General features: G+C 46.4%; 1 protein-coding gene across 1 annotated transcript in view; it reads right to left on the reverse strand.

Annotated features, from left to right (window-relative positions):
- Positions 1-11,019, reverse strand: part of kif26aa (kinesin family member 26Aa) — a 42,596-nt gene extending 31,577 nt beyond the window's left edge. The window contains exons 1-3 of the mRNA XM_049590416.1: positions 8,961-11,019; positions 4,786-4,981; positions 1,136-1,348 (exon numbers count right to left, since the gene is read on the reverse strand). Coding sequence (XP_049446373.1) covers positions 1,136-1,348; positions 4,786-4,981; positions 8,961-8,977 — 426 coding nt within the window. The 5' untranslated portion in view covers positions 8,978-11,019. The remainder of the gene's footprint in view (positions 1-1,135; positions 1,349-4,785; positions 4,982-8,960) is intronic.
- Between the last annotated feature and the right edge of the window lie 2,877 nt (positions 11,020-13,896).

The following is a 13,896-nucleotide window of genomic DNA, read 5'->3' on the forward strand; positions in this document are numbered from 1 at the left end:
TGTTCTCACGGCAGCATTTACAAGAGGACCAGATCAAATGCCTTGTGTGAGAAAGCTGCTCTTGATTGGTCAGAATTTCCATGTGGGAAAAATCCAGGAAGTAAAGCAAACGTTGAAGAAGAGTACACTTGCAAGATAAATGTGACACTTTCTAATGTCACAATGGAGGGACAACTACGCAGGTTGATTTTAGCGCTGCTCATCGTGGACTATATTGCTGTCATTGTTCATTTTAGTCAAAGCATACAGTTTGAAAACGAGGCAAACGCGGCTCCAACTAGAAAACAATGTTTTGATGCATTGGATGTGCTGAATGTGCATATTAAGGCAGTACAGGAGGAGGTGCACATTAATAATCCTCCAGGACTGTAACATGCTCATGTTTAACCCAAACAATGTGTCATGTGACTGCAGTTGCTTCACATCCAGGTCGCAACACCTTCTCACCACAAACCAACCACACCAGAGTTCCTTTGGAACCGGACTGAGACCACCTCTTCAAGAAGGTCTCGGTCCGGTTGGTTTGGTGTGTTCACACCTGCACAAACGAACCGCACTGAGGGGGCAAACCAACTGGAGTTCAGTTGAACCAAACCAAACAGGGCAGGTGTGAACGCAGCCTGAGTCACAATAAGTCACTGTGATCCACATTACGTTGTGTTACTGTGTGATGCTGTAGGTTACTTCCTGTTATGATCCCAGACTTTATGTGATGATGTCACAGTATGTTAGTATCAAGACATAACGAGAGGAGATGACACAGACTTCACAGTCAGCTGTTGAAACCTGCAGCTCTGCTTCTGAAACACAACCTGAATCATCTGATCGTTTATCTCAGCAGGAGGCTGAACGTCAGCGTGTGTTTGATCAATCAGACACACACACACACACACACACACACACACACAGACACACACTAAAAACACACTGTGTGTGATGAAGAGCTCAGACTATCAGTGTGTGAGTTACTGACTGAGCAGGTTAGTAAAGTGTCTGAAGCTGAAGTGTGAAGCTGTCACTGATCAGACTGAAGCGAGTTTCACTCTGACATCAGGACACAGGAAGTGTGTGTCTCCTGGTGTGTATCTGTCTCTGAGGGTTAAACTAAAGCAGAGCCGACTCTGTCCCGTCTCACCTGTGAGGCATCCTGGGAGAAGATGGCGTCGAAGGTGAAGGTCTTTGGAGCGGAGGCGGAGGATCGTCTCTGGGCGGTGGTAGCAGCGGTTTGTCCTCCGGCTGACGTCTCACAGAGAGTCAGCAGCTTCTTCCTGCCGTCCACTTTGAGGAGGGACATGGACTCTGAAGACTTGCTGCTGTGGACTGAACAGATCCGGACCATCACTCTGACCTGGAGACAGACAGGAAGTCCACGTCAGAGAGGACGGGGGACCGGCAGGTGTCTTTATGTCACTGTCAGCAGTCTGATGAATGTGGACATCATCAGCTGGTGTCATTAGACCCTCAGGAGCAGTTTGTGACCACAGTGTGATCCGACCTCCTGACCTCTGACCTGCAGTAGCTGCTGTATCCGACCTCAGATCAGCCCGCCGTGGCGTGCTGTGGCTCTCTGAAGGCTTTTTATTGGTGTGTCACAGAGCTGCTGAGTTGGCGCTCGGCGGCGGTGACAAGGTCAAGTTTAAAGCCAAAAACAATCTGAGACGCAGCAGTTTTTAAATGATGTGTCGCTGCGGGCCAGCGGAGCGAATCATCAGCTTCTCAGTTACTGTGGCCGCACGCAGGATGCCGCTCATCTACAGCAGACACACCTGCAGTCTGTGAAGCAGCTGTGGCTCTGAATATGTGATGAAGAGCTGAAGAGGAGCGTCGTCACTTTGTTTCACCTAAATAATATCATTAGTGACAGACAGGGACCAATCAGAGTCTGAGCTGTGACACCACATGATGACATCAGATTCAATCTGGAATAAAAATCGGTGTCGACTCTTCAGCTGAAATTAAAGATTTATTTTCTCCTTTTAAACACAGAATATTTGTTGTTAAAGATTTGAAGAATTGTCAGAAGATGAAATCAGTTTCTTCGTTCAGTCACAGAGACAGAGAGTGAAGATGGTGACGTCTGCTGATGCAAAAATAACTGATGAAAGACAGAATGAGAGGAGGAGACAGAAAAATGATGATTAAAGAAAAAGTAAAATAAAATGTTTATGAAGGAAAGAAAGGAAAATAAAGAATAAAATCAGGGAGAAAGAAATTTAACATTAAAATTAATTTAGAAATTTGTAAAAAAAAATAAATGGATGGAATAACTTGAGGTGAAGAGAGAGGGAGACAGGATGAAAAAGAACAAGACAAATTAAAAATAAAAGAAAGACATGAAGCGAAAGGAAACAGAAAGAAAGACTGTTATTACAGATCTGAACTCATGTGACCGGTGAGTCTCAGATCAGTGTCTTATGAGTCTCTGCTGTGACTCACAGTTTGAACTTTATGACCAACAAACGACGATAAAACACTTTTTACAGCACGTGACACAGTCTGCAGCTGAGAACTGACCCGTCTGTCTCCAGTGACGGCTGCTGTCATACAGGAGACAAAGAAACATCCAAAATACACCTTTAAAGTTTGTTTCACTTCAGACTGATGTTTGTAGAAACTTTACATTTAACGAGACGATGCCTCATTTGCATATTTTAACATCAAACTTCAGTATACTTGTCATTAATAATGATAAGTGTCTTAATGAGAGGAATCAGAAAGTTTCCTGGTGAAATCTGTTAGTTTAAACCTGATCACCTGCAGTGTCTCCTCTGAGAACTTATAGGAGCTGTAAACATGCTGCACTGTGATTCATTGTTTTCAATGCAGACGCCAGAGCAACGGTGTCGCACATGTCATGTGACGAAGACCAACCAGTCACAGCTGACAGATATCTTTCCTTCTTCAGTAAATATCAGTGTGTGATGAATATGGAGGAGAAGCTGATCATGTTAGTGCACAGCTGTCAGAGCGTCACATCTGTCCCACAGACACACAGGAAGTAGATTAGCTTTGATCTCAAGGTTTCAGGTTAACAGGCTGTGATACGGTGCTGGTTATGGTTGCTTACCAACCACAGACACAACCTGCCACCGTGCCCTTGAAGATTAGCTCAGAGTAGCGCCCAGCATCTGACCTCACATATTCCAGGCGGATAAAGACACGGCATGTGTACGGACTCTGATAATGACACGAGCAGGTCTTGAGGCTGGCTGAGGTCTGAGCTGCAGCAGAACTCCTCCACTCTAATGAACATACTGATGTACTTCCTCTTCCTGTCTGCTGCGGCTCGTTAACTGTCCCTCAGGTCTGATCAGACTCCTGTGGTGTCCTGGAGAATCTGCTGGGTCACAGATGAAGGAGAACGAAGCTGAAGAGTCAAGACTGTTGAACCACAGACGTGCTGCAGCAGGACGTGTTTCATCGTGACCTCAGGTACGAGAAGGGTTAATGCTCCAACAGTCCAGCAGGAGACGAGCTCAGTGAGACAGAGGCTCAGAGACCAGTGGGAACACTGTGTACGACACGTATGTATGAATGACATGTCTGGACCGACCAAAACCTGCACCTACAGCATTAGACCTAGCAGCAGGATGCTCAGTGACAGCTGAGCGTCTGATCTGCAGCCAGCAGCTGAGTGTGAGTCCAAACACACGTCTCTACACGTGTTACATAATGACAGCAGACAGCTGCCCTGTTGGACAGTCTCAAGTCCTGATAGCGTCCCCCAGAGGACACACAGCTCATTACAGCCTGAAACCACATCCTGGTGATCTGCTCTCACATCAGACCGGAGGAGGACAGGTCCACGTCTCCAACAGGACGTTTGAGACTCTGAGACGTTTCAAATCAAAAAATGATATTTACTCTTTAAACTATAAACTAGAGTCACCACCCTGTGGTTATATGACTCCACCCACCAGTCCACCCTGTGGTTGTATGACTCCGCCCACCAGTCCACCCTGTGGTTATATGACTCCTCCCACCAGTCCACCCTGTGGTTGTATGACTCCACCCACCAGTCCACCCAGTGGTTGTATGACTCCTCCCACCAGTCCACCCCGTGGTTGTATGACTCCGCCCACCAGTCCAGTGTCTCTGACAGTCTCCATCCATGTCAGTGAAAACATGGATGCTTCACACACAGAAGATCTATACAATCAGCACAGTTTCAAGATTAGAGTCACCAATTCAGTATCTGACCAAATGTCTCCCCTTCTGTTCCTGAGATATGACGTTAAAACATGATGATGTCACAGTCAAGCTGACCTTTGACCTTTTGACCTTCATTATTTTATCCTGTTAGACATTTGTGTCAAGTTTGGTCAGAATTAGTGAATGAATTCTTCAGTTATGGACAAAATCAACCTAATTCTAATTTGTTCATTCTTCAGTCCAAGTGAACATTTGTGCCAAATTCGAGAGATACCCTCAAGTCCCTTCAGAGATATCTGACTCAACAGAATGGAAAAGGACAGATGGACAACCTGAGAACATCATGCCTGCAGCAATCAGGGGTCAGCAGCGCAATGACAAAAAAACAGGTTAAATACAGACTGCTTCATCATCATCATCATCATCATCATCATCATTCGTCAGCTACTTCAGACTCAAACAGGAAGCTCCTTCATCCAGATGACCCTGTGACCCCCCCCCACTGACTCCACCCACCCACTGACGGTTCCCACAGCCCGCCACCCGGCCGATGTGGACTGGATTCATGAGATTCCAGAAGGCTGAGAATCTGAGCTGCTGCAGTGCATTCTGGGTAACTACATGACCTCATACCTTCCCCATCCCCGGCGTGTCCTTGACCTTTGATCTGGCCCGGAGGAGGCATGGTGGGACGGCGGGCGGGGACAGCTGCAGGGCCCCGCTGAAGCCTCCAGTGTAAAGCAAGGGCCCCGAGGCCTCAGTGGGAGATGTGGCCCCGGCGCCCGGCTGGGACTTCTTCCTGCGGGACAGACTGAGCTTCTGAGCCGCCCTGAGGACAGAGACACAGAGTCAGTCATCATCTTCATTAGTCAACAACATCATCATTGTCACCATTATCATAGGTTGACCTTCTCTGTGTGCCAATCACCTCATCATTTTAAACATGGTTCTTCCTTTTTTGTTGCAGTTGTGCACACCCTCCACCTCCCCATCACCACCCAGTCTTTACAGACTCATCTGCCCCAGACTCATCTGCCCCAGAGTCATCATCCTCAGAGTCATCAGCCTCAGAGTCATCAGCCTCAGAGTCATCAGCCTCAGACTCATCAGCCTCAGAGTCATCAGTCTCAGACTCATCAGCCTCAGAGTCATCAGTCTCAGACTCATCAGCCTCAGAGTCATCAGCCTCAGACTCATCATCCTCAGAGTCATCATCCTCAGACTCATCATCCTCAGAGTCATCAGCCTCAGAGTCATCAGCCTCGGACTCATCAGCCTCGGAGTCATCAGCCTCAGACTCATCAGCCTCAGACTCATCTGCCCCAGAGTCATCATCCTCAGAGTCATCATCCTCAGAGTCATCATCCTCAGAGTCATCAGCCCCAGACTCATCAGCCTCAGACTCATCTGCCCCAGAGTCATCATCCTCAGAGTCATCATCCTCAGACTCATCAGCCTCAGAGTCATCAGCCCCAGAGTCATCAGCCTCAGACTCATCATCCTCGGAGTCATCAGCCTCAGACTCATCAGTCTCAGACTCATCATCCTCAGAGTCATCAGCCTCAGACTCATCAGCCCCAGACTCATCAGCCTCAGACTCATCAGTCTCAGACTCATCAGCCTCAGACTCATCAGTTTCAGAGTCATCATCCTCAGACTCATCATCCTCAGACTCATCAGCCTCAGAGTCATCAGCCTCAGACTCATTATCCTCAGACTCATCAGCCTCAGACTCATCAGTTTCAGAGTCATCAGCCACCCCTTCCACCAGTGTCTGGACTGCATGGTGGGGATTGAACCTGCTGCTGCTCAGACGTCCCTTGATCAGAAAATATCTCCTCTGTTGTCCAAAGACTTGATAAATCTTCATCAGCACAAATCACCTGTTCATCAGTTCACTCATAGTCTGTTTTAAATGTTATCTTGACTTTATTCCTCTGTCTCTACTGATTGAGGTAATGATGGAGTTGTGCCAGCCATGTATGAAATTAGGTTTTGGATGATATTTTCCAGCTCATTCTGCCTGAGAAGGACTAAATGCACAAAGCTGCTATTTTGAAATATCCCATGGAGAGAGACTCTCACTGCAGCCTGTTCTATTTTGTTGTGAAAATGTGGGCGTGCAGCCTCGTTCTGTGGACGATAAACCAGGTGCAGACTTCCATCTGTGTCACCGCTGATGAGGAAATACAGCGAGTGCTGGACGGAGCAGTGAGTGACAACAACCCCGCCCACATTTAAGAGGACTGTCTGAACAGACCGAGGGTCTAGGTACCATGTCTGAAGGCTTACTGCTGGTTCCAAAGGGACTGGACTGTAGAGGCTCCAACTGTGAGTCACTGACATCGTCCACAGGAAGAAGACTTTAACTTTAATCTGAAAAAAACCTCGGCTGACCTGCAGACTGCCTGTTACAGTACAGAGAGGGGGGAGGACGAGGACGAGGACGAGGAGGAGGCTCAATGGGGGGGTCGAGGAGGCTCAAACTGAGATCTGACATCATTAGAGAAGAAGAGACTCTTCCTCCTCCTCCTCTTCATCCCTCCATCCTCCTCACTGAGTCCAATCAGAGAACAGAGTGTGTAATTATACAGTGTCCATGAAGGACAGCAGAGTGTACAGCCTCAGGGAATACACACACACACACACACACACACACACACAGTGTTACAATTATCACAAGAAACTCTACAAACACAAACTACAGCGCCTCAAGGTGACAGTGTGTGTGTGTGTGTGTGTGTGTGTGTGTGTAAAGTGCTGACATTTACACTTCATTAAGGGCAGCTTGCTGTGTGTTGATTTAAGCTCCTCCTCTTTTTATTCCCTGTCTCTTCTTCTGTGGTGCGCTCAAAACACACTGTCTGGCCAAAAGTATGTGGACAGCCCCAACGAATGAACACACACACACACACACACACACACACACACACTGCTGTATATAATGCAGAGTAAACTTAAGGTTGTTGTAAGACATTTTTTGAGATTTTTTTGGGACATTTTATCAACATTTTGTCGGACATGTTTTTAAACATTTTTCCTGAGATTTTATCAAAACTTTTTGGACAATTTAAGAATATTTTTCTGACATTTTCTCAACATTTTTTGGGGGGGATTTTATTAATTACTTATTCATTGTATTAAATGTTCCCTCTATGTTGCCTTTCACAGTTGCAATAATAACCCTGCAGCATCACTCAGTATGTGAAGCTGTGACTCAGTCGGCGCTGTCATTGTACAGTCTGCAGACATCACACATGATGTCGTACCATAGTTTATCAGATCCATGTGACACAGTGTCACTGCACTAAACTTAGAGGACTGATAACATCTCACAGTCTGTAGGAGAATTTAAGCAGACAGAGTTAAAAGGGACTCAGAACAAGACGTGAACAGAATCTTCGGTTAAAAATCTACCGTAAATTAAATAAACAATGAAAAGACACAAAGAGTGAAAAGTTCAATTTGTTACTGAGCAGATAAAAGTTTCTGTCTGTTTTCAGTCTGTTACAGAGACGTTTGTCGTACTTTCACATCGGCTAACTGTTGGAGGACGTAGTTAAATTGTGTTGCATCACACAGAGATTTTAACATTATGTCCGTTTGAATCAGTGTGCAGAGTAAATGTAGAAACACCTCAAAGTTCAACAGCAGCACAAACTAAAACCTCCACAGTGATCAAACAGCTGTGCCTGGGCCTGGGCCTGACGACTGTGAGACTGAGACTGGGCCTGACGACTGTGAGCCTGAGACTGGGCCTGATGACTGTGAGCCTGAGACTGGGCCTGATGACTGTGAGACTGAGACTGGGCCTGACGACTGTGAGACTGAGACTGGGCCTGACGACTGTGAGCCTGAGACTGGGCCTGATGACTGTGAGCCTGAGACTGGGCCTGATGACTGTGAGACTGAGACTGGGCCTGACGACTGTGAGACTGAGACTGAGACTGGGCCTGATGACTGTGAGACTGAGACTGGGCCTGATGACTGTGAGACTGAGACTGGGCCTGACGACTGTGAGACTGAGACTGAGACTGGGCCTGATGACTGTGAGACTGAGACTGGGCCTGATGACTGTGAGACTGAGACTGGGCCTGACGACTGTGAGACTGAGACTGAGACTGGACCTGACGACTGTGAGACTGAGACTGGGCCTGATGACTGTGAGACTGAGACTGAGACTGGGCCTGACGACTGTGAGACTGAGACTGGGCCTGACGACTGTTTGTATCTTCATCTCCTGCACCAAACATCCAGCCTGAGAAAAATAACACTGGAGCAGAAAAGCGACGAAACTGTGGAGGAGCACAAACTCAGAGTTCAATAACTATGTGGTCAGTTATTAGTGAGCAGTGTTTCTAGTGAAGGATGCAGACATGACGAGATGAGGAAAACCTTCTGGTTGAACTGGGCTCAGAGAGACTCGCAGGGTTAATAATGAGACTGTAATATATTGAAGAGCCTGGACCACAAAGAGACCTCAGAGACTCATAAAAAGACAAAGACTTCCTTTTTGAGTGTGTGAAGCTGCAGCTCAACATAAAGAGGAAAGAGTTTGTGTTATTTTACAAGCTAACATTAAAGTTAACTCTCCCTCTGCTCCACCAACGATCTCTCTTTACAATTAAACCTCCTGCCGTCTCCACTAAACTAGATTTATGGACTTTATTTCTACACCGTCTTCTCTGTTCCTCTGAACACATCAACATCCTGAAACCTGAGGCTCGTTTCAAACTCTGAAATCAACCAACCGACACATAAAGATCATGAAACCAGACGGACGCTGTGGAGGAGACAGTGATACTCACAGTTCCTTCCAGTCCATTATCTGCTCAGAGTTCTCCACCTCAAAGAGGAACCAGGTCCAAACTCATCCTCATTCACCATCGCACAGAACCAGATTGAATCCAACAAGAGAGGAATCAGTAAAAACCAGCGAGGCTGAGACATGACCGACGTGTTCGACAGTGAAACATGGCGGCAGGAAAACCAACACGTGGCGCCAGAAGTGATCCAGAAAATGAAAGTTCTCCAGGTAGAGTCCGAGATAAATCCAGAAAGGTACAAGAAAAGTTTTCAGAAAAGTTTAGACCAGTCATTCCATCAAAATCCCCCAAAATGTGTTCTGCCAACAAGGATCCAAAGGTGGGTTGTTCCAGGAGAGACGTCAATCGAAGGACTTTAACTTGCATGTGTGAGTAAACGATCTGGTCATCCTGTGTTTTCCTGTTTTCAGGAGCATTGACACCAAAGGCCTCAGATTCATCAAAAAAATCTACGTCTACAAACAAACATCCAAACTGCACAAATTTATCCTGAATGTATCTATAAACTGTTCGTTGATCCTGTGACGACGTCAAAGTGATTCGAGTCTCAACAAACTCCTCACCAAGTTTCAAACAGGCTTCAGTCTTGCTTGTGCATCAATTCACTCTTGAAACATCAGTGACCTGACGTCTCGTCCATCAGTGACGACTCCAGTCACTGTCACCAAACTCCTCAGGAGATCTGAGAGTTTAAAAAAAAATGTTCTCGGTTTATTGACAAAAACTTCTGAATCAGTGCAAGTTGTGTTTGTGCAGCTGTGTCTTTCTTTCAGCTTCATTCTCAAAGACCTCAGAGACATTTATGAGACTGAAAAGACGTTGCTCAAAAATAAGTCCAACAATTCAAATGTATTCATGAAATATCTGTAAACTGCATCTGTCTGCACTTGCTTCTGTTTTCATCTGTTAGATCATCTCCCACCACAGTCCTGTGGACGTGTGTGTCATCAATCAGATCATTCTGTATGTCTGCAAACACACGTCCAACAGTTTCAGTTCACCCTGAACACATCCATCTGTCAGTAATCTCTGTGACCCTGAAGTGACGTCTGACAGATCAGACTCCTGAAGGAGTCTGGACATTTTCTGAGACTCTTCCTGGTTTGCTGAAATGACTTTTAGACTTTAACGCATCGGTCGACCATCAGTCAGCTATTTCCTCTTTTCACAGTAATTCTCACCGAGTGCCTTCAGGAAGTTCCCCGAAGACTTCACTTCGTCTTTGAGTCAAAAAGACGAGTCCAAATGTGTCAAACACCTCCTTTCATCATTATCTGCACCGTGATGTCTGCGTGACTACAGCTCCTCCCAACAAACTCCTCTGGGGATTTCTTGGTGATGTTCCAACAGGTTTCAGTCCGCCTGTCGATCAGACCGACGGCCGTATCACTCCATCCTCAACACATCAGTAAACTCTCCATCCATCTGTCCGTGCATGTCCTTGAGTCTCATGTCTGACCTGCAGCGTCCGTCCAATCAGCAGGAAGTTTTCAGAGAACATGGAGCGAAGTTCCTGTTGAAACATGATCCATGAAAAGCAGCAGAAAGTATCAAAGTCCTGCAGAGATGCATCTCTCCACCCGACTGCCTCCACCCGACACACACTGCACCAAACCCCTCCATCTGCTCCTCTTCACCTTCTCCTCCTGTCCTTATCCTTCACTTTGCTCTCTTTCATTTCCTCTGAACTCAGCCTCCTTTTCCTCACCGTTTCCCTCCTGTCTTCTTCTCCGTCCGTCCTGTTTCTCCTCCGTCTTTAGTTTTACCTTTTCCTCCTGCTGCTCTCTCCTTCAGCTCATGTTCTCCTCTTTTCTGTCATTGTTTCCTTTGCACCAACCTCCTTCTGTCCCCGTCTTAATTTCACCTCTCTGTTTCTCTTTCTGGTTTTCCTCTCCTCCTCCTTCTTCCTCCCCCTCTCCTCTTCTTCTCCCTCTCTCTTCTCTCCTGTAGCTCCTCAGTCTGTTCCTGCAGTATCGCAATGCTTTTCCTCTCCACCCCTCCCTCCTTCCTCCTCCTCCTCCTCCTCTTCTAACTCACGGGAGGGGGGGGGGGTGATGAAGGAGAGCAGCAGCAGAGGAGGAATAAAGGATTAAAATCAGTAGGTGGGAACAAATGGGAGGATGAAGAGCTGGAGGATGAAGAGCGGGAGGATTCCTGCCGCTCACTGATGTTGTTGCCGGGAAACACTGGCGATGCTCCAGCCTTCCTCCCCTCCGTCCGTCCGTCCCTCCGTCTGTCTGCCTCCCTCGCCTCTCCTCCCTGTCCTCCCCCCTCCTCCCTCTCTCCTCACAGCCCCGCCTCCTCGTCGTGTCGACACACAGCAGCCGTGAAACACACACACACACACACACACACTTGACATGCTACATGAATACTTCATGAGAAGACAGACACCCCCACCACTGGACTTCAAAGACACTCAGCGTGTGTGTGTGTGTGTGTGTGTGTGTGTGTGTGTGGTGATGAAGGACCAGTCACAGTGAAAGTCACATTTTAATGACTAAAGTTTAAACTGATTTAAACTGTGTGTTTTATAAATGATCATAAATATCATTAATAATATTTTAGACTGTGTGAAGTTTTATTTTTAATTATTTCATGTTCACATATAAATTAACTTTATTTCTATGTGTTACACTGAACCTCGTTGACTTAGAGTTGTTTTAGTGCCTGTCCCAGAATTACCAGAGGACAGTGAACACATCACGATTATAAACAGTAAATAAAGAGAAAAAAAGTTCAATACAAATAAAAACAAAACAATTAAAACAGCACAGAAATAAAATGAAATATTTCTACAACATTCAAGTCTTCAGATGTTTTAACAAGTTTGGTACAAAATGACACATTCTGTTTATTTGTTTTGTTTTGATGTCCTTTGTTATGAGTCAGAACAGAAAGACAGAAAGAGAGAAACAGAGGACGACATGAAGCAGACGGCTGTGTGTCAGACGGCCTACAGGGGGCGCATGACCAACAGGGGAGCTACCAGGGCGCCACAAGGTAATAATTCATGTCATTGTTTTACATTATTAACCCTTAATTTTTATTATTCGCCATTCTGATTTGCCATTACTGCCCATTACTCTCCATTTCTACAGTTACCTTTCATTGGGTGGGCGGCACGGTGGTGTGGTGGTTAGCACTCTCACCTCACAGCAAGAGGGTTGCTGGTTCGATCCCGGGCGTGGGAGCCCTTCTGTGTGGAGTTTGCATGTTCTCCCCGTGTCAGCGTGGGTTCTCTCCGGGCACTCCGGCTTCCTCCCACAGTCCAAAGACATGCAGACTGGGGACTAGGTTAATTGATAACTCTAAATTGTCCGTAGACGTGAATGGTTGTTTGTCTCTATGTGTCAGCCCTGTGATAGTCTGGTGACCTGTCCAGGGTGAATCCTGCCTCTCACCCAGTGTCAGCTGGGATAGGCTCCAGCCCCCCCGCGACCCTCAAGAGGATGAAGCGGTTAGAAGATGAATGAATGAATGAATCTTTCACTGGTATCCATTATTTCTAATTATCAGCCATTATTTTACATTATTTGTAAAATCTAACCATTGCTCACCATGGTCATTGTTCACCATTGCTCACCATTGCACACCATTGTTCACCATTGCTCACCATTGCTCACCATTCTCCACCATTGCTCACCATTGCTCACCATTGCTCACCATTGCTCACCATGGTCATTGTTCACCATTGTTCACCATTGTTCACCATTGTTCACCATGGTCATTGTTCACCATTGCTCACAATTGTTCACCATTGCTCACCATTGTTCACCATTGCTCACCATTGTTCACCATTGTCCACCATGGTCATTGTTCACCATTGCTCACAATTGTTCACCATTGCTCACCATTGTTCACCATTGCTCACCATTGCTCACCATTGTTCACCATTGTTCACCATTGTCCACCATGGTCATTGCTCACCATTGCTCACCATTGCTCACCATTGCTCACCATTGCTCACCATTGTTCACCATTGCTCACCATGGTCATTGTTCACCATTGTTCACCATTGCTCACCATTGTTCACCATGGTCATTGTTCACCATTGCTCACAATTGTTCACCATTGCTCACCATTGCTCACCATTGCTCAGCATGGTCATTGTTCACCATTGTTCACCATTGTTCACCATTGCACACCATTGCTCACCATTGCTCACCATTGCTCACCATTGTCCACCATGGTCATTGCTCACCATTGTTCACCATTGTCCACCATTGCACACCATTGCTCACCATTGTCCACCATTGTCATTGCTCACCATTGCTCACCATTGCTCACCATGGTCATTGTTCACCATTGCTCACCATTGCTCACCATTGTCCACCATGGTCATTGTTCACCATTGCTCACCATTGTTCACCATGGTCATTATTCACCATTGCTCACCATTGCTCACCATTGCTCACCATTGCTCACCATTGTCCACCATGGTCATTGCTCACCATTGCTCACCATTGCTCACCATGGTCATTGCTCACCATTGCTCACCATTGTTCACCATTGCTCACCATTGCTCACCATGGTCATTCTTCACCATTGCTCACCATTGCTCACCATTGCTCACCATGGTCATTGCTCACCATTGCTCACCATTGCTCACCATGGTCATTGCTCACCATTGCTCACCATGGTCATTGTTCACCATTGCTCACCATTGCTCACCATTGTTCACCATTGCTCACCATTGCTCACCATGGTCATTGTTCACCATTGCTCACCATTGTTCACCATTGCTCACCATGATCATTGTTCACCATTGCTCACCATTGCTCACCATTGTTCACCATTGTTCACCATTGCTCACCATTGCTCACCATGGTCATTGTTCACCATTGCTCACCATTGCTCATCATGGTCATTGTTCACCATTGCTCACCATTGCTCACCATTGCTCATCATTGTTCAC

The sequence above is a fragment of the Epinephelus fuscoguttatus genome, linkage group LG11 (assembly GCF_011397635.1).
Source record: "Epinephelus fuscoguttatus linkage group LG11, E.fuscoguttatus.final_Chr_v1".
NCBI classification, from domain to species: domain Eukaryota; kingdom Metazoa; phylum Chordata; class Actinopteri; order Perciformes; family Serranidae; genus Epinephelus; species Epinephelus fuscoguttatus.